Consider the following 26,909-nt stretch of genomic DNA (forward strand, 5'->3'; position numbering starts at 1 on the left):
TTTTTAGCATGAACTAGATTTGCCTGTACTGAGGTGTTGAGATTTGCAAAGGAGACCAAGGTGCCCAATTCTCGGAGGCGCCTTTGGCAATCCCAGCCAGAATGCATATTCTAATTATGGCTGTAACTATGCATTTCTTTGTTTAAAAAAAATTAGACTTATGCTCTGATTTGTATCATTCAAAGAAACTACACTTTGTAAATATTGTGCTATTATGAAACATTAAAAGTGAATGTATTGAAGATACTAGAGGATTTTAAATTTTGTAGGATTTGCAGTGAAAATTTTAGACTCTTCACTGTTACCATATTGTTTTTAGGTTTTTCTTCCTATTGCTAACTTAATACAAAATAAACTTTTCATGTGAATATGTTGTTGCATTGTACGAGCTTCCCCCTACCCCCATTTGTTTGTGCCATCTCTGCAGATGTGCCTAAATCTTGAACCACTTTTGCTATTATTACTCTAGATCAGCGGTTCTCAATCGGTGGTACCACCGGTGGTACTTCGAAGAAGGCTGGGTGGTACGCGAGCCGTACCGCACTGCCGAATCCGCCGCTGAAAGTCGTCCCTCCCCCCTTTTTTTTCCCGAGTGGTACTTGGGTCAGGTACAGTCAGGTCAAGTGTTACTTGACCTGACTGTACCTGACCCGAGTGGTACTCAGGGGAAAAAAAGGTTGAGGACCACTGCTCTAGATCTTTTTTATCAGCCACTGCAGGTCACACCAATTGGTTCAGAGGTTTTTGTATTGTGGAAAAATATTCACTGTGGATTAGTGTGAAGTCCTCACTCTCACATTTTACTTGTGATGTAGACAAGCACTTGCTTGTTCCAAAGATAGAATGCCATTGCATTATCAACACACTGTATCACCTGGCCATTTTATGCTTATGGTTTTTGTCATGCACCAAGTTACCAAAAATAACTCTTTTTGATGTTGAGATTTGATAATAATTGGCACATGAGTATTTAAAGTTGGACTTTTTATTTGTATTTGAGGGTGAACATGTTTATATCAATAAATGGTTTAAGCGCAATGTTATTTTAGTCTAACAGTTGCTCCATTAACATGGTAGTTATAGTAGGAAAGAACAAACATTTTTAAAAATACTTATGCATTGGTTCCTGGATTTAAAAATAAAAGTCTGTTCTAATACTGTGAACACAAACTGCAGTAGACAAATAGTGATTTGGATTAAACATGATAAAACCCAGAAAGTTCAAGTTAAACTTAACAGTGTTTCTGTGTTCTAAAATTTAGTTTCCAGGAAACAGACAGTTCTTGGCATGGTGGATGTCTGGCTCTGGCTGAATTAGGCAGGAGAGGATTGTTACTCCCTTCCCGAATCGCAGATGGTAAGTCTACACAGTAATACTTTATAAAAGTATGAGAGTTGTATATTTGGCAACAGACTTGTATTCACTAACATAAATGGGGCTAGTCGTGGTTGTAGCATTGAACTCTGGATTAATTAACAAGCTCAAACATATCCATGGAAGACATTTAAGGCATCTTTGTCAATAGAATTCATTGTCTTGGGTGTGCCTTTAAAACCAAATATATAAATTTGTTCTCCAAAATAATAACTAGGATTTATTAATGTGGCTGTATATAATAGATTTATATACTATATATCTGTTAATGTATTTATTTTAATTTTTTAAACTTTTGTGTATACAAGTTAACTAATTGATCATTAATTTGCATATTTAAAATGATGATAGTTTGCATTAATTTGTGCCACCTAATCAGAATTGAAAAACCTGATATAAATGAGAATTTTAGTAATTTATGTTAGTCATCATTTGTCTGCTGCAATCAGTAACATTGTCATTGGTTATTCAGTAGAAATATCTTTGCATGTATTTCACACACAGTAATAGTTGCAATAATTGTTTGGGTACTGGGACTGGGCAAAGTGCTATAGTCCATGCACTAACTATCTAATGCCACAAGAAAAACTCCAGTATCACATCAGCGAAAGCTTTATGGTTACAATCTTTTGTTCTGTTTTGAAAATCTACTGAGTTTTTTTATATTCTGTTTATTTCAGTACAGCTCCTCTTCATTCTCTGTCTCCATGAAATGACTAAAGCCAAAGCTGTATAGGTCAGGAATACAGGATGGTTTTTATCATTGCTTAAAATAGTTCAGTGATCATAAATTGGCAGAGCCTCCTTTTTTATTTCTGTGTAATTTTAGAGGTTTTCCTCCTACACAGAAAATCTTAGTACCATGAAAATATCTTTCTGCTGATACCACTATTTAATTACTTTGATCCCAATCCTGCAAATTTATAAACTTAGTTAACATTAAGTGCATGAATAGTCCCACTGAACTCAGGAAGTTAAGCATGTGTTAAGATCCTTACAGAATTGGAGCCTTACATTTTTATACAGGGAATCTGGATAGCCTGGTAATACAACATTTTTCAGGAATAACATGGAGAATGTCAACTATAAATTAAGGGGTTCCAGGAAGTTTGTAATCGATTGTGGCTGGTTTGAATCCTAGCTATGCCAGTGATTTGCTGTGTGCCATGGAGCTGCATCGCGTTAACTCTTAGCCCCAGCTTTCAACATATGTGAAATGGGGATGACAGTTATACCTCCCCTTCCTCCCTCACAGAGATGTTAAGATTTACTGATGTGTTTGTAGTATTATCTGAATATAGATGGGTTATAGATATATTATCCCTGGGTTTTTGATCATCAAATCATTTCATGGACCTTCTCAGAGATAAAGAAAGATTGGAAAAAAAACCAATTATGCTTCACAGCAGCATGTTTACTTTGATTGCATGTCTACAGTTTATGATCTAGAGGATGTAATGACTCTTTTGCAGGATTCCTGCGCATGATATACTTGTCCAAATATCTCTGGCTATGCTACTGTTATTTAAACTATTGAGCACCTATCTTCTCAAAAGGAACTCTGATAAAATAATATAGTAGTAATCTTTAACAGGGCCCTGCAACAGGTTCACAACATCACCAACCCCCTTTTTCTACCCCTCTTTTCCATTTAGGGCTTTGTAGGGTCAAAACCCACATCTTCAAACTCTACCCTGTAGTCAACCAGTGCAGGATATGCAGCACAGCAGTTATGCTTTCTCACAAAAAATCCTGCTTTATAAATGGGCTGCTCTGTCTTGCAATAGATTTAAATTGCCACGTTGATTTAAAGTGTAGCCCCATATAAGAGTGGATTGCAGTAATTCAGTCTTGAGGTGACAGAAGCATGCCTTATGGTGGCAAGGTCTACCTCTGAAAGAAGTGGTCACAATCTATAGATAGACAGATGAGGAAAAAAAAATGTTCCTGGACACGGCTGCATAGCAGCATAGCAGCAAATAGGGCCCCAGTGCTACCCTTTGGGTTGCAAACCTAAGTCACAAATAGAGGGTACACATCCTCAATTAAAGGAGATGTTATCCTTTCCATATCTTCCAGTTGCTTCTCCCAACCAATCAGTGTCACAATCTGAGTCTTATCTGAATTAAGCTTCAGGTAGTTAGCTCTTCTTGACGCCCTGCTTTCCCCTAACATTGGGCCAGGCACTCAAAAGCTCTGGATGTTTATCAGCATACTGAAAATACCAGATCCCATATCTCGTCAGTAATCCTTTAAACAGCTCCTTATATGCACACTACACAGGTGAGGGAGACAAGGTGAACTGCATACAGTTCCTTTAGGAGGAAGAAGCAGCTGCCCCTTCTCAGCCTCTGTGAATTCTCATTGCATAAAGAATGGAATTGCCCAAGAGTATCATCATTGACTCCTGCTGTGATTTGCTTGTGCAACCATACTTCAGAACCAACTCCTGGGTGACTCAGGGCTTGTCTTCACTTACCTTGGAGATTCAGCAGCAGTTGACTGGCGTTACGCAAGCTACGCAAAAAACTTGCGTAACTCCCGTTGACTTCTCTGCTTCTGTTCTACGCGCCGTTTTCACTGCACTGCGCCGACAGGAACCACGTTCCCGTCGACGCAGTGCTACACCACTTGACAAGGTGGTCTTAATATGTCGATTTCTGGATCGACTGAGCAGGTCTTCACTGACTGCTCAGTCGATCCAGAGAAGTCGATCTGACGGCGGCAAATTTGCTGCCGTCAGTGAAGACATAGCCTCAGACTAAGTGCTAGTCTACATTGCTTCAGTGTGCTGTGCAGTAACTGTCCGTACAGACCGTTCTGCTGCCATATAAAAGTTCTCTAGTGTACATTGACCTACTGCGGTTTCAAACAGCAGGATGCAAAGCACACTAAGAGCTATTTGAAAATTTTACCAAGAAAATTAATGCAAGTGCTTCATTTGTATAAGACTGATGCAATTCATTTCGATTTTTTGTTTCAATATACTGTAAATGAAACACTTTGATCTTGTCAAAACAGCATTTTTGTTTTGTGTATAATTTCAAGATTTCAAGAATTTTTCTGCTGGTTTGGGATGAAAGAAAACTTCAAAATGTCCCCTGGACTGGAAATCTTGAGTTTCAACTAGCTCTAGTCAAGAGTAATCACTCCTCTTTTAGGACCCAGAACAAACTGTGCCAAGAAACAATATGTGGTGGTGTGGAGACATAGCTTCTCTAAATCATGTCCTGATGTGACATTCAACAAGTTTATACTAGTAATTGATGTTCTAGTAGATTGTTGTTGCTTCCTCAGTCTCTTTCTCAACATTCTGTAGTCACCATCACTTATCTGATACAGAGGTTAGGAGCATGCATAAATGTTCCTGCTTCTCCCCTCCTGTGTTTTATGCTACACCAGGCTGGGTTTAAAGAGTACTCCTTACAGGGACTGAAGATGAGACACTATCTGTGGTGGGTTGGTATTGAAGATGTAGAATAACCTGAGAAAATAAATTACATCAACCCGAGTTGGAGACAAGAGCTTTAATGATCTAAGGAACAGAGTATCTGGTCTCCTAATAAAAACATGTACCTTATTAGAAAAGAGCTAATCTGCAGGAAGGCAGGTCAACATTGTAACCATCTATTGTTAACAAAAGTGCTGATGGTGATTTGGGGAGTTGAAGGTTGGTAAACCTTACTTTAAATAACAGGAAAAAAATTGAGAAAAGATTAGCTAGTTAGTTATAAAGCACCTGTGTGAATATAGTGCGCAAACTAGCATTTAATCTCTAGGTATGAACCATGCCTTTTTAACTCTATTAAAATACTCTTGAAAATTGGAACAGGTTAAGGAGAACTGGTGGATGTAGTTAATATAGAGTTTAAAATGGTTTTTGATGAAGTTCCTCACAGAAGGCCATTAAGCAAAATGAGTAATAGGTGGGTGGAAGATCAAGTCCTGCAATGGATTTTTTCTTAAAGTATCGGGATAATATATACAGAGTAAGAACATATTTTTATAAACTAGGAGTATGAAGTTTTGATTAAAAAAAAAAAAATATATATATATATAAAAGAATCAGTAATGAATGGGCTGGAGAAGATCAGTTGCTTCACGTATTCACTTATTGGATACGTGAAGAAAATTGCAAGCTTGCACAAGCAAGAAAATGGATACAGAGAATCTTAAAAGTATCTCTGGGTATGTTTACACAGCAATATAAGCCTAGGGTTAGTGGGACTTGAGTCAGCTGATCTGTCAGGGAATCCTGGGCTTGAGCATCTAAGCTGCATTTTTAACACTGGGTTAAAGATTTTCTGAGTCGTGCTTGAACCTAGAGCTCTGATGTCCACACTGCAGTGCACAGACCCATGTCAAAGTAACCCTATCCCAGAGTGCCTAGCACCCTCCTCCTTCCCTGGTGTCAACACTCTACCCTATGAATATGTTGCACTGTTGGAAAACTCTACTGCCCACCCTGTTTCAAAACTGTGATGGTATTATTGATGGGACTCAGGTGGCCATAAGGAGCACGAGTACATAAACTGCATAATTAGCTCCTTTGGTGGATATATCAATAGAATAGGGCTCGTCTCCTCTAGGCAGAGTCAGGTTGGCAGGAAAATGCCCATGTGCACCTGTTCTGAGGATAATTAGGACATCAGTTTCCAGGGCTGTCAAACTATTAAAATGAAACTTGGCAATTCTTACTTTTTAAAACAGGATGTTTGGTGAAGGTTTTTTTGGTTGCTGGGTTTATTTATTTTTACCTGTTTATTTTGAAGTTTGACATCAAATGTACGTTTCAGAGGAAAAATGCGCACTCCGGCCTGGCTGCTGCCAGATGCAGAGTGGTGAAGTGCATCCCCAGGGCTTCGAGTGCAGTGTTCTCCAGCACCCCTTCTCCTCCTCCCCCGCTCGGGACATCCTTTGTCTGTGCCCCTGTTTCATCCCCGGAGGCAGGGATAATGGATCCTCAGGAAGCTGTGGGAATGTTTTGAGGCTGGCTCCCACTCACTGCCCTCACAGTGCATGCTGTGCCTGGTTGCCTCTGGGTGTGCAGCCACAGTGCGGGGCCTGGGAGCAAGGGACAGAGAGCAGAGTGGGCCCAAGTGGCTGCCCTGTATGGAGGGGGAACAGCAGAACTCTGGGCTCAGCATGGCCAGGGGAGGGATGACCACTGACACCCTAGAAGCCAGCAACTGCCTCCCGCTGGTCAGCTTTGACCCTTGCTCCAGACAAGCTCCACGCAGCAATGAGGAGGAGCCGAGCAGGAGTTACTCCCACTGTGAGAGGAGCAGGAACTCCGTGCACTCAGCCAGGCAGTAATGGTGCTGCCGCCACTGTGCTGGCTGCCTGCAGTACTGCTCCTTTGTTGCAAGGAACTCTGGGATACATCTGGAGGACCTCCAGGACCTGAGTCGAGATGGGGCCACGTGACATGCACACAGGAAAGCAGTAGGCCTCAGACCCTAGGTCCCAGCTTATCATGAGCTTGAACTCTCCAGCCCTGCAGGGTTCTAGTACTTTAGGTTAGCACAATTGGTGCATGAGTTATGCTTTAGCCTGAGCTCAGATCTGGGTTTACATTGCTATGTAGATATACCCAATGTGTAGCTAATCTATGGAACTCTCTGCCTTGGTATATTTATAGAGGCAATTGGCTTAATTCTACTAAAGAAAAAATTATAGTCTAGTAACAACTGTATGCACAGCACTAAAGGTAGAGTATCATTGTCATTTATCTTCATACTTCAAGGCATTAAACGGAATACCAGCTGGGGTCAGGGAGAAATTCTCCCTAACCTCCCTGTCACTTGGTTATTATACAGTGAGTTACAATATAGATGTCTTACACCTTTTTCAGAAATAGCCAGATTTCATGATGGTTGGATTTCATTGGCCTTTTCTGTTATCGTAGTTCCTGTGTTTGAACTCAAATTGGTATTCTTGTGTTTGAAAGTATGTGGTAAATCTTTTTTCCCATGAAATTAGCATTTTCCCAAAGTAATTAGTATTGCTTTTTTGTTAGAAACAAGTCAAATATCTAATTCACGTAATCTGCAGTTAATATTATATCTAACAGAATCTTGCCTAGCCAAATCCCTTTTATCCCAAGATACCATATTATTGGAAATTAGATTATGCCCCCAAAGTGCATCAGTTGAAAAACACCACTTCTTCTTTAAATACATTTTATGGCCATTGGTATCTTTTGTGTAAACAGGGATCTGTATCTGAGTAATTAGTTGATGTGAACGATGTATGTATGGTTTAATGTGGATTATAATTGATCTTGCTTTGTTTTACTCAAACTGATTGAGTAGTTTCCATTTTTAATACTAATTACATTGGCAGCTGCTGTACAAGTCCAAACACGATTATTATGAATCATAAGTAGTATAGTTTTTTGTTTAAACCTTTGGTAAAGCTGGTTAACCTCTTTATGGGATTTTAGGGAGTGGCTGCAGTTTCCCAAATGGCTTGGATTGTACAGTATGCAGATTCATTCACTTGTAGCTTTCCAGTAAAGGAAATTCATCTTAAGATGGGTGGTTTATATACTAGGTCATGGTTTACTTTAATTGCTATCTCAAAAGCAAAAATTTATCTTTTAACCTGCTATTTGATTTTTTTTTTTTTTGGAGCAAAACACACTTTACCAATAATAATAACATAGACAATTTATTTGTTCCTTAATCATTAAAATATATGGAATTAGTAATTAAAGTACAGTACATAGCTTTATTTAAAAAATGAGAAGTTCTTATACACAATTATAGAATTAGAAAATAGTTTAAATCTGCAAAAGCATGTTAAATTCCAGAATTAGCGATACACGTTTACTGAAATTGAAACCTTCACCAGCAGTGCTTTTCCTCAACTGAAATAAATTATTGGCATAAATGCCCTTTTAGACTGGGATTTCCAAAGAAGTCTAGGGATGTTAGGTGCCAAAATCCTGTTGAACTTCAATGGAATTTGGACACCTAACTCCTTTGAAAATCCCAGCCTTAGGGTGTGTCTGCACATAGAGTTGTACAAGTTTAATTCAAGCTGTAAATTTAAACTGATTCAGTTTAAACTGGTACAAACCCTGTGTGAGCACTTTTATTTCAGCTTGAGAGGTTTATTTTGGTTTGAATTTAAGTCTGTTCTTAACTGAGCAAGTTGGTTTCTGGGCCTTTGCTATGTCTCTGATCTCAAGCAGGACTAATTTGATGAACAACAGGTTTAATTTAAACCAAAGTAAGCCTCTTAAACTGAAATAAAAGTGCTCATGCAAGGATTTGCACTATTTTAACTGAATTGGTTTAATTAAACTGGTGCAAGCTTGTGTGTATTCAAGGCCTTAAGTTTATGAATGTTTCTTCAGTACAACCATTGCAGTGTATTCACATTCAAAACAGAGTTTTTAAACTAAAACTCTGAGCCCTGGTCTACACTTACCTGGTAATTCGGCGGCAGTTGACAGGAGTTATGCAAGCTACGCACAGTAGCTTGTGTAACTCCTGTCAACTGGTGTGCTTCCTTTTTGCGTGGTGTCTTCACTACACTGCACCTACGGGAATCGTGTTCCCATTGATGCAGTTTTATGCCACTTGAGGGGGTGGTTTTACAGTGTCGACTTCTGGATCGATTGAGCGAGTCTTCACTGACCGCTCAATCGATTCAGATCAGTCGATCTGACGGTGGCCACTTTGCCGCTGTCAGTGTAGACATACCCAAAATAACAAATTTAATTTTAAGCTGAATTTAAGCTACTGCAGAATTAAAGAAAAATTATTTGCTAGGAACAAAAAAAAGGTGACTCATTAAACAAAATTGAGTTAAAAATGGTATGATAGTACATGATGAACAGTGTATTGTTTCTAAAGTTTGTCTTGTGGTAAGAGCAGATGTAAAAGATATTTTATCATATTGCCTAAACATCCACCTCATGTACTTTGATTGGCTTAAGTTATGAATACAAAAGGTCACTCATGAAAATCTGAGTTTACACATAGGAAATTATTACTTAAAAACATTAGTACAAAATTATAAACATATTCTATTTACATGGTAGTTTGTACATAACTTCTTATGGCCCAAACAAAGAAGTCAGCCAAACAAACAAACAAACAAAAAGTTGGAACAGAGAAATTGTGATCTAGCAGATAAGTTTAACAGTTGTTCATTATGTAAAATGAAATACATTAGCAAATTAAATAATATTATGATACTCGTGCTCTCTTTCTTAGAGTAAACACTCTGCTGCATTCACTGGGTCTTACTCTTTTAGACCCTTGCTGTGATTTTGCTGATTCTTTTTGATTTGTCCTTTTTTGCCCTTTTGTTTTGTGATTGCAGTGATTATTCTGAGTATCTGAAGAACTGAGGGTAGGCTCTGTACATGGAATACTACAGTCCTGAGAACTTTGCTCTTTGGTGTCCATTCTTACTTTACGAGGACTATATGCGGCTAGCTGACAAAGAGCAACAGCTGCTGTTTGTTTTTGTTCATCAGAATTGTCAATTGTTCTTAAATCTTGAACTTCAGTATTCTGTGCTGTGAAAGAAGGCTTGTCACAGGCATTGTTGTTATGATTCTTTGTGTTGTATACCCCTTCAGCACTTTCAGTTTCAGTTTTTGGAGTGGTGGCAGCCCCAGCATCATGGGATGAACGCTGAAATGAAGTTTTCAGGCTGACTGTGTTACAGGAATCTTTCACTGAGAGATTCAGAGGCATGTCTTGCAATTCAACAAAGCTCTGATTTTCCAGTTTGGAAGCATTTTTGTACAGGTGTTCATAAACAACTCCTGTGTGTGCGTCAGGCTTCTTTGAAAGATTAAGTGGAGCTATCCCTGTGTCGTCCTCTGTGTTGGACAGAGAGGCCTCATTGTTTGCTTGACTTTCAGTCTGGCTATGTGTATCTTCCTCAATGACATGAATGCTGAAAGAAATGGAAAAGAAAAACATAATTCATTAAGTTCTTATTTTCTAATTGGGGGTGGAGGGAAAGAAAAATTTGACCAGAACTCTGGGCACCCTTTAAATTTGTAGCTAATATCAGATTTGGTAGTGTTCTGGGTATTTCTTTAGAGTAGATACAGGGAAATGTAGATAGCAATGCAACTATTGAGATAAGTTATATATTTAAGGAAAGCTGACAAGCTCTATTAGGTTACCACTGTACTTACAGATTTTGTGGGAGCTGGTATTATAATTTGCATAGATATACAGTATAGAATTTTTTTAAACATAGTGATATAATATTTAATGTACTAGACATTTAAAACATGAATGGAATTGTTTTTGTCTTCCCTTAGTAAATCTGAGAAAGCAATTTGCAAAGATTATTTTTTACCTGATAGATGAATCTCCTCTATTTTGCTGGTTCTGGACATTTTGAGGCAGAGTTGATTGATCTGTGCTTTTCCTTGCAAGTCTGAAGGCCGAGAAATTTTCTTCCATTTGGTCATACTTGCCAATTACTGTGGAAGATGATTTGCTGGAGAGGTCAAACAGGCCTTCACAAACGTGGCTCGTCTGAGTGAAGTTAGTTGGGCTGGGTCTACCAGGTGAGCCTGTTGCTGCGCTCCCTGCACGGGGGCTCATTTTGGCATTCTCTCTTTCATTTGGGTCTTCTTTTGAATGGTTTTTGGTGTGCAGCAGTGGAATTTCTTTTTCATAATCAGTCTGCTTTTTATGGGAGCTTAATGAATATTGTTGAGATGGGCTTGAAGAAGTTGGGTACAGCAAGGTAGTTTCCTCCATTAGATGAGAGCTTGGATCTCTGTTAATACTAGCTACATGTGGAAACCTATAAAATGGAGGATCTGTTGGTCTGCAATATCCATATGGCACTGGGGGGCTGGAATGATATTGTGGGAGTAATTGGTAGTGCTCATATGATGGATTTATTGGCTTTGGGAGTGGCCCAGGGTGGGGAAGAAAATGTCTTTGATCTTGGGTCCCATAGACAGAGAGCACAGAGTTTTCACACTCTGGTGCGTTACTTGGAAGCAAGTAAGGTGCATAGATAGCCAGTCCATGCTCGTAAAAAGGGGGTGAATACTCTGGAATCATTGGATGCATGTAAGGTGGAATGGGACCAAAACCTTTTGTGGAAGGAACTTTATGTGGAAACTCTGGTGGGATAAATGTAGAACCTGTTTTCCATGAGTGGTTTGGAGCATGAAATGCAGACTTTGCATGAAAAGGCAAGCTTTTGTTGTTCAAATTAGACAGGGATATCACTTCAGATACCTCATTAGTTTCTGGGCCTTTGCTATGTCTGTGCTCTCCTATAGGAACAAAAGCTGAGGGCCTTACGATGCCGTCCAAAACAGGCTGCATGTTGATTACACTTTCTGCTGTAGTACTGGCGGGAGTTAATTCTTTCTGTATTACAGGCTTTTGTCCTTGAGCTGATTTGTTTGTTGTCTGATTTTGTAATTCTACATTTTCTTTGGCATCATCTTTTGCAAAAGCATATTGAGGCTTGGAATCAAGATTTGATAGACCATTTGTGATCGATTTAGAAGAAGTTGGTTTAGCTGTAGGTTCGATCTGATTGATCTGTTTGGGCTCCAAGGAACTGGACTTTGGGCACTTGATAACTCGATCCTGCTCTGATACTAAAGTAATTGAGTTTTTGCAGAGACCATACTTCATATGGTTAAAAAGATGGGATTTCTCATTGCAAGTAAAGGGGCATTGAAAACACTTATATTTAAATGGTTTTCCTGGAGGCCTTGGGATATAATGAGGTTTCTTTGGTTTACGCTCTTTGAGGAGACTCATTTTTCTGCTTTAATGATTATATTTAATGCTCCTTTATAAAATAATTTGTTTGCAGTTTTTCTTCAGTTTTGAACTGTTGACGTTTCCACTTTTTCAGATTTCAAAAATCTCTTCTCCACGTTAGAAAGGAAATTTTGATTTGAAGCCAGCTCCTCTGCTGCAGGATATCAGGGAAAAAGCAACACTCCAGTGACTTAAATACAGGAACTGTAACAGAAAAATTAAAATCAAATATGCTGGCACACAAGAATTAAATGAAAAATGAGTGCATTCTTTTGAACACATCTATCTGAAGATTTTTTTTCCCCCCCTTGAAATGTGTCAAGCACATGTATTACCCATATGTAATGTCAAGCAGGTACATAGAAAGCTTAAGTCAAAATTTTCATGTATTTCATGCATCCATGTATTTAGGGACCTAAAGAAGTGATACTCTAAAAGTGCTTCTTCTGAAAACTGTGGGAACATTCATTTAAAAGGTGAATGGGACAAGAAAAGGGTATAGGTAGGTGGAGCTGTAGGGAGGGTGGAAGAGGAAGGGGAAGAAGGTGGTGGGGGAGGGGGTTTGGCATCAGCAGGTGGTATGCCTGCCGGGCCAGTTGGAATCCCTCCTCCTCATTCTCCTGGCTGGGATGTTAGGGTGGAGTGTGGGATTGGCTCCACCCTTGAGAGCTGACCCAGTCTTTCCAGAGACCAACCAACAATCCCTCCTGCTTGGCACAGCATGTCCTGGCAGTCCAAGCAAATGTTTGGAAGCTGTTCAGTCTGAATGGGTACATTAGGACAGGCTAGTGTCTCAAGAATAAAACCAACTCCCATTTTGGGTCTTTCTTAATTCAATTAAAATAAATGGGTATTAGAATCGCTAGCTAATATAATGATCTACTTTGACTAACATTTAACATTCTTCATCTGTGTAGGTGTCCTCGGAGGTTGGGGGGGAGAGAGTGTGTGTGTACAATATATAATATTCAGGTAGAAACATGTGTCAGACAACCATTGATTTATAGGGGCATGATCCACTTGCCTTCTTTCAGAAAACTAAAAAGTGGATACTTTATACTGATGATTTTCTCGGTAGATAAGTCAGGAGGGCTTGTATCAGCTTGTTCCAGTATGTTCACTGATTCTGAAGGCGTGAGAACCTCTCAGAGTCAAGTTCTCATGATTTTATAGGATGTGTTATGGCAGAGATCTAAAAACTGATGATTTCATCATGAACTATAAGCATCATTATCAAAATGATGACTGTTGCAAAACCACGCACTGTATCTATTGTGTTACCCGAAACTACAGGAATACTAATTGTGAGTGACTAGTGTAGTTTGATATTTTTCTAAAAGCTTTACTTACATAAAAGGTTGAATTAGAAGTATTAAAATATTAAATTTAGGAAAATAATTACTGGTAATTACATGCTGTTGAGATTTTATTTAAAGTATCAAGATGTCTTGCGTTTGTTAAATCTGACATTTTATTAATAGAAAATTATGTGCAAGACATTAATATTGAAACCTGAAGGCAAAGCTAGAAAATTGCTGCTTATTTGAACAGGTATAGTAATTCTAGAAAAATTTTCTTGTATTACATATATCTTGTGTTTCTGTTATCATAGAAATTTAAGTATTTACTGTTTTAGTAGAATTGTTATCTAAAAGGCAGCATGAATAAATTCAGCAATACTTTATGAAAAAAACTACTTTTATATTTGCCTATAAGAATTAGTCTGATTTGAGTCTTACAAACATTTAGTTAAGTATTTGATTTAAATAAATAGCTTTACAACAATTTAAATAACTAGACACAACTGCATGATAATATTTAATGTATTTATTTGCATCAGGAAAAAAATTCAAAGCTCTTTCTGTTTTTTCTGATGTAGATCCTTGTCATATTAGAATGGTGTTGGTAAAATACATGCCAACATGTTAAAATTTTGTCAGTCAGTCACTTGTTAGAATTATGATTCAGTACATAGAACATAAATTGCCAGACAGTGAAATTTAGCTAGAGTCTCTAAGAAATTTGTAAGAATTGCTCTTGCTAAAATAAGAAATGGAAAAAAAAATTCTGTGTGATTTGCCATTGTTTTGACTGAAATAAAGTTTGCTGCATTTGATTTATTACTAATGCATAACTAAAGTGGAGAGCTTATAATAGACTTGGTCAGGTCAGTTTGGACTTGTTAGTCTTTGTGCTTTCTTGAAAGTACCAGAACTAATTACGCTTGAAGATAGTGTTGTCAAAACAAACTACCCCATGCATGCATAGTTGAGCAGTTTACATCAACAGTTTAAGTTTGTATTTGAATTTCAGATGGCAATATTTATTACAAATAGAACATGAATTAGTTTTTCTTGTTTAATAGTTAGTTTCCCTTTTTGATTAATAATGTAAATTCCTGTTTTCCTCTTTGTGTATTTTTTTTTCCTGTTGCTGAGCAGGAATAATTTGAACAATGTTTTTAACTATCCTTTCTTAATCATGTAAATGGATTGCTGCACCTTTCAAAGCTAAAAATTCATATTGTAGGAGGTGGCAATATCTTTGCAATGTGTGTATAAAAGGGTGAGAACCATAAAAGTTGTATGTTTTTTTTTTTAAAGTTTAAAGCGTGGTTCTTACCCACCCAGCGTGATGCCAGTGGTGCTTACAAAGGAGGTTTCCCTGACTCCTAAGGCAGTGATTAAGTACATTAAGGGTTATTTTGAGGTTTTCACCCCTCCTAATTTTTGGCCAGTATCTGTCTGTATCTATCCCTTCCTCCTTATTAGCTGTGCTTCCCAGAGCAGCACTAGCTAAACCTCTTCTGGTTGAAAATGCCAGTAAGAAAATGCTTCTGGTCCCAGCAAAGACTGAGAAATCCAGTTCCATTCTCTAAGTAAAACCCAACAATATTTACAGGGGAATATATTTAATAATTTAAAATAATTATTTAATCACAAAATAAATACAACTAAGAAAAAAGTTAGGTGGACTATAATAGCTGTAAACTGTTAAATTTCCAATATGCACAGTAAATGAAAAAAATAATTACCTCATAGCTGTACTATTATATAATTAAGTGTGTGCTGGGGAAATTAAAAGTTAAGCTGTTTTTGTTAGAATAGTGTTGTCAGTGTTTTCATATGGCAAAAATTTAATTTTTCCTTAAAATATGAATAACACACAAATGTAATATCTAAAATTTATCATAATCTTCAGTAATAGGGTTATAATTTTCAAGTAACATTATAAATATTTTATTTCATTATTACTGTGGCTATCTGATTTTAAAAATTCACATTCTTACAATTATTACATTATTATTCAAAGTTCCTATCCCTAGTTTCCAACTTCACTGGTATTTTTAATGGAAAATATATTCGGTTACTATGTGGTTAAACTAAGGTGTTCATTGGTCTTTTATGAATTGCTTGTCTATGATAGGTTTTTTAAATGTACTAGACTGGAGTAGTCAATTGTTTTTTGTCACGGTCTGTATTTCTTGAACAAGGTATAGTCAAGGTCCAGACTCCAGAGAAAATTTGTTCACATCGCAATAATAATAATAATAATCAGTACATAAAAAAGTTTTGCACTCTGTTCAAAAGCATCTGGCAGTCCTGGTTTGGCCCGGGCCAAAGCCTATTGACAGCCCCTGTACTAGACAGTCATTTTGCATAACAGCCCTTCACCCCAACCCCTGAGCCTAGATTAGATGTGTGTCACTTTGATTGGCCCCAAGTTTTTTGTCCTGTTTTTAAAGCACAAACTATCATCCTCTTATTTTCATACTATGCTAGCAAATCCTACAAGAAAGAATATTGTGAATTTGTCACTGTATATATAAATTGTTGGTATGGGGTTCTGAGTGGTCAAAGTTATTTTAAAAGTCTAACCTACCAAAAGGGGTAGTTCCAAAGTTGCTTTTATTGCAAACAGTGGTGGTAATTATCTTTCTTTGTAGGACATTGCAATGACAGGCTGCGTAACAGTTTGTCATGCACATTAAAATATATGCTCAATTGTTGTTGCAGTATTCCTTTTGCTGATGTTGATTTTACTGACCAAGAGTACTCATTGGGGTGGAACATTCTGAAGGGCATGCTATAATTAAAATATTGTGATGTGGCATTATTGCACAACTCAAGGACATGCCATTGTCACCTAACTTGAGTGTTGCAAGAACAAGATTTGTGAGTTTTATTCCAGTTGAGATTTTCCAGTGGTTAACTGCCACTCCCTCCTAAACTTTCAGTTCTTTTTCAACTGAAAAATAAAGGTTAGCACAACTATTAGCTGGTTGAGAGGAAACATTGGGAAGAGGGGTAGTTTGGTGGGTAAATAGGATAGGACATAGGGTTTGAAGAGAGAAGGGGTTAAGGCTGCATGAATTGCTCAGTCAAGAAGCACAAGAGAATACCAAAATTATACCAAAACTGTGGTGTAAATACAAGGTTAATCAAACCTCAGTTAATCAAAGACAAGGTAAACTGAGCTCAACGATGCACATTTAAATAATTTAAAATTGAAGTTGTTACATTATATATGCTTAATCATGATATATTTTAATTAACCAAAGAGTCATATGATTGTGACTAATGAAACAGCTGAATTCTCTAATACTGTGTAGAATATACCTTCTAAAAGCTTTAAGAAGTATTTTTTTAAACAAGTGCCCAAGACCTTATTTTGTACAAATTTTTAGATTGGTCAAAAGATTAATATTTTATAGTTTTAGAATAATCAACAGAATGCTATCTAGTAACTAAAATATTTTGTTATATATTATACTGCAATTAAAATTGTTGCTAAAGTGCTTGATGAACAGGTGCTTAAAATATTTTTATTGGAAAAATTTAACAATTAATGTAAAAAGTCAATGAGCTAAAATGAAAAAAAAATCCTTTCTCACAAAATAAATGTTTTTCTTAAAAAGTCTTGGTAAAGTTTTATCAGAAAGCTTCTATACATAATAAGTGCACCTGCTAGAAGAGGAGTTACTCTGCTTATAGAGACAGTGAAATATAAATGCTAAAAGAATGATAAGGGAATATACATTTTGATCACTTTGTATTGGTTGTCAGTCTGATTACAATTACTCTTTAATTGAGTTTACGTTTAAAAAAAGTACTCACCAGATGCGTAGATGGCTGAAGTGTTCGAGGTGATCACTGTTGCTAAGCTGTAGCTGTCACTGCGGAGAGAGAAGTACCTGTTCTGTGCTTGATGGCTAAGTGAAACTGAAGGAGGCTGTTTCAGTGGGAGGGATTTAAAAAGTGTAGGAGTTGAGCCCTCAGGGTGTAGAGATGCACCTGATATTACTCGAGCCTGAAGCTACAATTCATGTGTTTGTATCCACCGCTTTCATTCAGCATTAGCTCAGCATCTGAGCTATCAAACAAAACTCTTGTCACATTTGTGCCCTCCAACAAGCACATTTCTTTGTTCCCACAGACTGTCATGTTTGTGTCACTGAGTAATGTCCTACCGTGTAAGTAAGGTGAAACATGGTATAGATGTGTGTTCAGCTTACGATCTTTTAAATCAGTTTAGGTGGCACATAGATCGTAATGACTTAAGTGGTTTGTAAACTGTAGAAAAAATTGCATGCAAAGCACAGCAAGCTGCAACAAACCATATTTATTTGGTTTTAGTTCTATAGTAACCATAGTGTTGTATGAATGCCTTTGTATGTTTGGCTTTTTAACACACTTGCTTATTTTCCCCCCTCTCCTTTTAATGAAATTGCTTTGTCCTTCATGAGTCTCCTCTCTGGTGAAGGCGGGACTCAGCTAACCCCAAGCTTGCTTGCCACAGGAACCTGCCAACGCTTGCCTATAATCGACAGCCAAATGCACAGATACTGTAAATAGAAAGGAGACTCCTCAGTAGGAAATTGATGATCACATCTACACATTCACTCCTTTTGCAATTTGATTTTATGGCTGTTGAGCAAACCAAATTATAACGCTTTGCTTTTAGTTAGATTTATAAATATGGCAAATTTATTACTGCATTCACCAGAACTAAATTAGACCTCTAAAAGTTAACTTTGCAAAGTTATTAAATGAGGGAATATAGCTCATATATTCTATCCCTTTAAAAAGCTTTATCATGCTTCATACTTTCTCTGAAATAAATTCCTTAGTTTTTGAAAGTCAGACCTGGTCTATAGAATAAGAGCTGGATATAGGCAGAATCTAAGTTCATGTAAAGGAGGGCCAGGGAACAGCTCTCCACATTTAGTTTAACATATTCCTTTATTTATTTCCCTTGTGAATTCTTGGTGAATTCAGTCAGTTAGCTTCAGACTGAGCACAAATTATTTTGTCTGATTTTTTCAGCGTGAGAATCAGTTGTAGCATTTCGAAAGAGTTTCTGCTGATGTGAAAGGGAAGGGTGGGTTTTTCTCGCTGGGTGTGTTACTTTAAGAAAGGAAAAAACAGAGGGAATGTTTGTGAATGAACATGAATTTGGTAATTTGCCATTGAGAGAGCTCTTTTGACAGGAATGTTGTGTCAGACCTCTACAACAGGAATAAGGAGACCAATAGAGAATTAGTTTTATAAATGCTGTTTCTTAGTTAATAGATCATATTCTCAACTGGTATAAATAGGCATGATTCTGGGAGTTGTGCTTGTTTACACCAGCAGTAATTTTGCCTTCCATAGTTGTTTAAAATCATTGTACCCAATTCTGCTATCAATCTATACTAATGTGTCCTATGTTAAAATTGGAATTGTGAAGGTGAAATAGTAGTAGGAACAGTCCCTCTACCACAGAAAAAAGTTATGGCTGGTAGGAAATAGGGAGGATATGGAAACAGGGTCTGATGATCTCATCTGAGCAGAAAGATCAAGGCTTGGTCATAGAAGGTGAACTACCATCACCCCTATAAGTGATCCCTCCCAGAACTGGACTGAACCACCTTGGTAGGTCATTTTGGGAGAACCTTGCAGTGAACTTGCCTTTGCTGCACTAAATATGGATACATAGAAGAGTTCAGTCTGTGGTGCTGCAATTAGATACTCTTTTACCAGGAGCACATTTATTTACCTTTTAAGAAAATGCATTGAAGTGTATTCCCCAACAGGGGGAAAAATAGTTATATGCTTTATTTGTATTTGTTTGTAGTCTCTTCAAATTGACTTCTTTTTTCTGCTCCCTCTTTGCAACTGAGAATGCACTCTAAATACTTTGATTGTAGGCGGTTGTGCTCTAGGGCAACCATCTATAGAGGACAGAACTTAATTTTATATTAGGTAGTAAGCTGTTTGGTTCAGGAATGGTCTGTCTTTCTGTTTGCACAGCACTTCACATGATAGGGTGCTGAGTCTCATTGAGGCACTCAGGTGCTATTGCAGTAAATATAAATAATACATTTTAAGGCACAGTAGTCAACAATGTTATGTTTGTATTACAAAAATCATACAAAATACAAAACCATACTTTTCCAAAAAGATACGCTTCCATGTACGATTATTGTTAAGAAAAGGGACACAGGATATCCTATTTTGGCTTGATGTGGTACTTTGTGCACAAAATAAAGGTCATTTAAAAAAAAATCTAAATTAGACAGTTTTATAGTGGGACCCAAAATGTAATAGATGGATTGATTTGCAGACATCTCTGGTTCTATTCACAGTTGCAAAGATCACCTCCTTTCCCTTTTTCAATTGCACAACATCTCTGTGGCAGTTAAAGTGGAGGAGAAACATTAGGAAAAAGTATCTTTTAGGTTCTTTTAATGCAATTTAGCAGTTTGAAAAGGAGGACCAGCATCATGTCACCATCAAGCTCTGCCTGCACCATTTGTCTGTAAGTACTGTTATATTCCCCTTCCCTCACCCTTTAGTTATGAGAGGTCTTAGCGGATAGTCCATTTGTACTCTTAAGAAAATTTTAATCACAGAGAAGTTTGTCATGTTTGCTTATGTTTAGTTCTTCTCTGAAAACACTGTTCCTGAAAGGAGAGGTCCTTTGTGTCCCCAAGTATCTGGGGAGGTTTTCCTTTTTATTCCTTTTCCCACTGTAGGAAACCTCTCTCTTGTGCTAGTGAGACTGAAATGGAACATGAACAATATAAATAACTGTCTCCTTGTGTCTTCTCTAAAATTTGTTTCATCGGTTTGTTTTCCATCCCTTTTCCACAGCATGGGAGGATACAGTCTTTGTCTTTCTTTCATTCCCTTAAGAGAGATGAGCCTGTTTGACTCTTGGGAATCTGGATGTTTTCCTGGATAGATTCTGATAAAATATTTTAAGTACCTGAGAGAACTTTCCAGCTTCTGAAAGTTAAAGGAAACTTGTGAAGTTCAGGAAGTTCTTGGGGATTTTTTCTTAATACAAGGTGACATTTATTGAGCTGGCAAAGAGAGGCAGTTGAGTTTTAGAAACTATTAATTTTTGTTTGTCTGGTCCTTCTCTAACAAGTGTGAAGGAGGCAGTGAAGTGCTGTACTCCTGCTGCCTTGATTCAGATATATCATGGAGCCTATTAAACACTAAGCCACTCTGTAGAAATGGCTGTTGTTAGGCAAGCCAGCCCAACTCAGTTGTGGCTGAAGTACAGCTGCAACAGGGAACAACTAAAAAATTAGAGGTACTCTTTGTGTGTTTAAAGAGTATAAAAGACATGAAATCCAAAGCCTTAGGAAAATTCCAACTGGTAGAATCTAAGTAATAGGATAGTTCCTGTATAACCTCTGCTAGAAATAATAAATTCTGGTTACACAAAGACCTAGTAAAAGCTGGTAACCAATATTTATTTAATTGTTTTTTGTTATTTCATTGTACTTGCATCTTCTATCATTATTAGATAAACCTAACCAGTCACCTGATGAGTAACACCCTTTAAACGAAGATGAGCACAACAGTCATATTAGATAAGGGTATCTCAAACTTGTTTTTCTGGGACCCCTTCTGGAAATATTTTAGGCTGTGACGATCCCCAAAAAAGTGATGACCCCACTCATGCCATGCCTCCCTTACCGGCATGCTTGGGGGCTGAAACCTGGCAACCCCCCCATAATACCTTGTGACCTCCTGAGGTGTCACGACCCTCAGTTTGAGAACCCTGGTATTAGATGGTATGAACTCCACGACTGATGTAACACTCTGGTGTTTATCACTGAATTGTGCTTCTGTCATTGTTCTAAATGACCTTTTATTTCTGCAGATGTCTGTATCTATAGTTTGTCCTACCCCCTATGTAGGTTAGGAAATGATTCCTATGAAACTTAAATGGAATTTAGACCAGTCTTCCTATCAGTCAAATAAGTGTTACCTAGTGGCCATAGTTGGTTTCCTCTGACAATTATGCTGTAGCAATGAACCTTTCTTTAAGATGCCTAGATACTAGAGTATTGGTGCTCTCTATAAAGTAAGGGAAGGTAGCTAAAGATCTATGTTGTCTATTTTAGCCTTTTGTTTCTGAGACTTAAGAGTACAGTTGGTTTGGTCTGAGAAAAGCTGTAGGTAATTTTTGTAACAGCCTATGATCTCCCCCATGTTTTTATGTGAGGAATTTCTGGTCTGTCTTTGTTGTAAAGAATTATTTTTAATACAGCAAATTGTTCAACTACATTTTATTTCCCTCACCAATTTTCTCTTATTTTATAATACCACCCTCAAGTTATTTTATAACTCCACAGACCCTCAAGGTCTGTATAATAATGTCCAGTACCCCTATGGCGGTTATTTTTCTCCACAGTCATTCTGGCCTTTTTCATTGTTGGGGCTCCTCTGAAAATAAAAATCTGAGTTCCCTCCTCAGATGAAGCAGAGTCAAAAAGGGTGTAATAGTTTAGGCATCTTGCCCAGGACAAAGGGAGTTGTGAATCCCCTCCCCAAACAGCACTGCAAAAGAGATGGCAATCTCCAGCATTAAGTTTCTACATCCTACTAAAGTTGTCTTAAAAGTATAAATGTGTTGACCAGCTAGTACAGAAAATGTAGAGGATCATAAAAGATAACTAATTTAACTCATCTGCTTGGATACTACAGAAAAGTGTCTTTAGGTGAGCATGATGCTTTCATTAAAGAATGGAAATATTCCCTAAATACATAATCACATCTCTTAGTTTAACTGGCCGTGTCTTAATATTCGTTCATTTTCTGTCTGTTACATGTCTCATCATGTTAGCTCAAGGCCACGTGTCCAGGAAGTCCCGTTTTCCACTGCAGAACCTGTAGATGTAGTTAAGTGTTGACAGATCAGTAACTATTAGCATATTTTGGATTACATTACCCTAGTCAATTCCAAAATAGCAGAATCTTCTTTGAATCTATTTGGTATGGCTCCAGTGTTATGGCTTCTGCTATGCATGGATTTTACACAATATCCTTTCAAGTGTCCTCTTCCAGTTCCTTATGGATAGTTATTAGGCTTAATGATTCTCCAGTAATACCTTTTGAGACATACCTTTGTTCTTCCTAATGATTTCCAGTCCCTGACTTTGGAGATATGTCTGGACATGTTAGCTTGGCAGTCTTTTGTAAGCCATTTGTCCAAGGTTACCAGTTCAACTTACTCATGCAGAAAATACATGCAAATTCAGAAGTTTAATACCAAACAACAAATAATATTTGCAGGTGTTTTTTGTGGCCTGTATGGTTACTGTCCTTTGGCCTTGGAAACAAAGATGATTCTTGTGATGGCTCCTAACATCTCCCTTGGGTAGTGAACAAGTGCATGGGAAGCAGGTTACTTTGGAAGCAAATGTTCAGAGCAGTGTTGTAGACTGTTTATTATAAAGGGTTTTAGTAGTCTTTTTTTTTGGTATACCAGTCCAATAGAGAACCAAAATATGCCTTGATTCTATATGTGGTTGGCACTTGCGTTTTTCATTTTGCTGCAATCTCAGTGTTTGCTTAGGATCTCTAGCACAAATCCATTCGCTGATATACTTATCTAGTATTTCGTTGAGAATTAATTTGTACATACCTTGTTCCATGTTCAGTTCTACTATATCTAAAATTGTCTTCGTCACTGTCAGAATGCTAAACTTGAGGGGACTAGTCTTATCAGTTATCAGTTATATGTGATATGTTCCAAATATGATTCTGGGTATAGTGTCTTTCGTTTTATCTGTTAGGAATTTGACTCCTAATTCTTCTTTGAAAGATATTAATAGCATAAAAAATTAGGTGGAATTTTTAAAGACTTTCACTGGAGAGAGGAAATATCCCTTATGTTGTATTTCCTTGTCTTCCTTAGAAATCTGTAATAATAATAATACTGCATAAATCAGCAGCTAAGACTTATTTAGTTGAATAAGATATTTATCATATTTCTGAAAAAGATGTTAACAGTGAAATCCCTGTACTGTTCTTACTATTTGATTATATGTTATTGTCTAAATATTTAGGTAAAGGTAAACAGTGCATGTTAGCGATTTGCCATGTGACTTCTATTAACTGTAACTGAAGTTGTGTGGCTAAATTCTTGCACATGCAGTACTTACTCCTTCAAGCAAAATTACTAGAAATCATTTAGGGAGATGAGCTGGCTGAGGGTAATGTCTTTTATTGGATCAACTTCTGTTGATGAAAAAGACAAACTTTCGAACTCACACAGAGCTCTTCTTCAGATCTAGGAAAGGTACTCGGAGTGGCACAGTTAAATATAAGGTGGAACAGATTGTTTAGCATAAGGAATTAACATGTTATAAGAGACCATTTGAGGAGAAGAGGGCAGTTAAGACATCTGCAGTCATAAGATGAAGGGGAGTTAGTGGTTTAGGGATTGTTGTAATGAGCCATAAATCTACTGTCTTTATTGAGTCCATGATTTTTAATGTCTAGCAGAGTTATGAATTTAAGCTCCCAGGCTCATCTTTTGAAGATCTTGTGCAGGTTTCCTTAGAGGATGAGGACTGATAAGTCAGATATGGAGTGATCATTCTGTGAAAAGTGTTCACTCATGGGTGATATGGTCATTTTTGTCTTTTATCATTATTCTGTGAGAGTTCATTTGAGAGCATAGTGATTGTCTGGTTTCACTCACGTTAATTGTTATTGGAGCAATTAGTGCACTCGATTAGGTACACCCGATGTTGTGATGGGCATGTTTAGAACCCATGAATCTTGAAAGGTGTGTTTTGGGAGGTGTTGATCATTATAACAGTGGATATATATCTGCAGATTTTGCTTCTGTTCTGACAGGATTTTGAGCCACTCTGAACTGGTATGTCCTGGTCTGTGGGGTGCTTGCTTCTGATGAGCATGGTGGGGTTGGGTATTCTTTGAAGACTAGAAGAGGGGTTTGGGAATTGTTTCTTTCAGATGTTATTTAAAATGTTAATACCAGGAATCACTATTGGAGAACTTCAGTGGACTGCTACACTGAGGACTGAAGCTCTCTTAAATGAAAAGCTTTTTATCTTACAGCACGTGTAAATAATGAAATCTTCATATGCTCACATGGTTGTATGCTTTCACATCTCTTTGGTCTTGCTGCTGTATTTGTGGTTTTGTAGGCTTCAGCCTATTGTTTTGTTTGTTTTAATGTTTTAATTGGGTGGGGATAAATACTAAAACAAAAAGAAAGAGAAATCCTAGTTTACTTGAATTTCTGGTTTGCTTGTGAAAGGACCGTATTAAAATTTCTCTTGATGACATTACATTTTAAATGTTCTAGTTAATAAGATGTGTCTCATATTATAAGCACTTTAAAATGCCAAGGGTTTCTTAATATGCCAGTGGTGAGATTAAAAGTGTGCTTATACTGAAGTCTCCACAGCTTGTTGACCATTGCAGATAGTCACAGCTATATTTAATTAACAGCTGTAAAATTAGGGGGCTGATACTGCTCCTGTTAAAAATCAATGTTAGTTTTATCGTTGATTTTAATGGGAGCCTGATCAAGCCCTACGTATTTCATGTTTTTTACAGGTAACTTAATTTTTGCATAGTGCAATGTATGGTCCAGCACATTCTTACTCTTTTATTTAAACATACTAATTTTTAAAGTAAGGCTGGAATCAGTTGCTTCGTAAAGATTAGAGGAAAGGCAGCAGAGGGAAGACAAGAGGCACAGCAGAATGACTTTGCATGGTTGAACATGCAATTGGATTGGTGGTTAATTTGGCAGGATTGCGGTAAGGAAAACACTTTTGTTGTCAAGCAGCATATACACTCGTACTCGCTTATCCACTTGCAGAGAATTAATTTAATCTTTTTTCCTGTACTGCGTCTAACAGTGAAAACTACTTTTTATACAGCGTTTCATATGGAAAGTGGTCATTTTGTTTATATACATGAAGAGCTGAATATATGGTTGTCTCAGAGGCTACTGACAGTTCATTGTAGGTGATCCAAGTTCTAAACTTGGTTTTTCATTCCCAAATTATAGTAGGATCTGGGAACGTTATCGAGGCCGTAGAATCAGTTTCTGATATAGAAGGTGGAAGAGAGGGCTTTAGGTACTTCTCTAGCACTCAGTGCATGATAGGATGAGAGAAATAGCTTACAAACTGAGGCAACTATCTTCAGGAGAGGGAGGGAGGGAGAGAAAGACGGGGAAGATAAAAGGAAGAAGGTAGGGAGCTGAGAGGAGAGGGACTATGAGAAAGGGGGCTGGGAAGCAATCAGAGTAAACAGGCGGTCAGCACATAAAAGTTAATGTCCAAAGACTGAGAAGGATATTCAGTCAGATCAAAAAGACCTGCTGTTGCTGCTTCTGGGGAATGGCTTTATCTCTGATGGCTTGTCCATTTCTTGCCCTTGCTGTCACTTTGGTTGCTGTTTGGTGAGACTACAGTTTCCAGAGCTTGCTCTATCTCTAAAACTGCCTGCTTTTACTGCTGCCAAACAAGAGCATGGAGCCTAATACTGTCAGTATAGAAAAGACCAGAGTGCTAATTTAGTGAAATACTCTGACTGACTGTGTTCTGTTCCAGTGAATTGTAATCATGCTGTATTGTTTCTGTAAGAGGCATAGAGGTGTACACACTATGTAGAAGTACACTAATAATTATTTCTGTAAGATATTGAGAAAAGTGGTCCAGGTCCTCAGCCAAAATAAATTGGCATAGTGCCATTTACACTAACTGAAGATCTAGGATAGAATTATCAAAAGCAACTAAGTGACTTAGCCTGAGTCCCATTTTCAACACATTTAGAAGCCTCAGTCTCATTGAAAGGCAATGGGGTTTGTGCTCCTAAGTTCCTTAGGTGAATGTGAAAATTTTACCCTGGACCTATATTTCAAGAAAGAGTTATGTAAATTAACCAGTCTTTCAGTCTTTGCAGCCATCTTTCAGTGCTTTCAGTTGCCATTTCTATTCTATTCCTAAAACGTATGCCATGTCCATCACCAATTAAATAGATATATGAAATGAGGGCTTTTATATGCTGCCATCATCGCTTCTGCTGAGGTTTCACTAATCTCAATGACAGACATTCTCTAGTTTGAAAGAAAAATCCACATATGCGTAACCTGCTGTGTTTATATTATATAAAAGTTCCCAAATATTGTGAATTTGATTAAAGTGGGTATGTCCTCTGTGACCTGTGATAAGTGGAATCTTTATTGGCATTGTTTGAAGCACAGAGATGCCAGCATACTTGTTGATGTTGATAAGGTAACAAACCTCCCTGTGTTTTCATCTGATAGTATGTAGAATGGTGACTATTGATGTTAATAGAAAGCTTGATTCAGCAATTGTTGTCAAACTGCATATATATTTATATAAGGTCACTATCAGACTCTGTAGCTAAGGAGAGCAGGAGCCAAGAGTGAAAAAATCCAAGAGAATTCTAGTTTATGTTGAT

General features: G+C 37.4%; 2 protein-coding genes across 5 annotated transcripts in view; one reads left to right on the forward strand and one right to left on the reverse strand.

Annotated features, from left to right (window-relative positions):
- TBCD (tubulin folding cofactor D) overlaps window positions 1–26,909 on the forward strand; it is a 228,356-nt gene that overhangs the window by 49,965 nt on the left and 151,482 nt on the right. For all 4 annotated transcript variants that reach the window (XM_067547679.1, XM_067547678.1, XM_067547681.1 and 1 more), the window contains one exon: window positions 1,263–1,357. In XM_067547679.1, coding sequence (XP_067403780.1) covers window positions 1,263–1,357 — 95 coding nt within the window. The remainder of the gene's footprint in view (window positions 1–1,262; window positions 1,358–26,909) is intronic.
- ZNF750 (zinc finger protein 750) lies at window positions 9,440–12,150 on the reverse strand. Its single transcript, XM_067547858.1, has 2 exons — window positions 10,712–12,150; window positions 9,440–10,297 (listed from the first exon to the last, which is right to left on the reverse strand). The coding sequence occupies exons 1-2, from the start codon at window positions 12,148–12,150 to the stop codon at window positions 9,577–9,579; spliced, it is 2,160 nt and encodes a 719-aa protein (XP_067403959.1). The 3' UTR covers window positions 9,440–9,576.

Source organism: Emydura macquarii, unplaced genomic scaffold (assembly GCF_026122565.2).
Source record: "Emydura macquarii macquarii isolate MOO-44397 ecotype Brisbane River unplaced genomic scaffold, CSIRO-AGI_Emac_v2 contig_1230, whole genome shotgun sequence".
Classification (NCBI taxonomy): domain Eukaryota; kingdom Metazoa; phylum Chordata; order Testudines; family Chelidae; genus Emydura; species Emydura macquarii.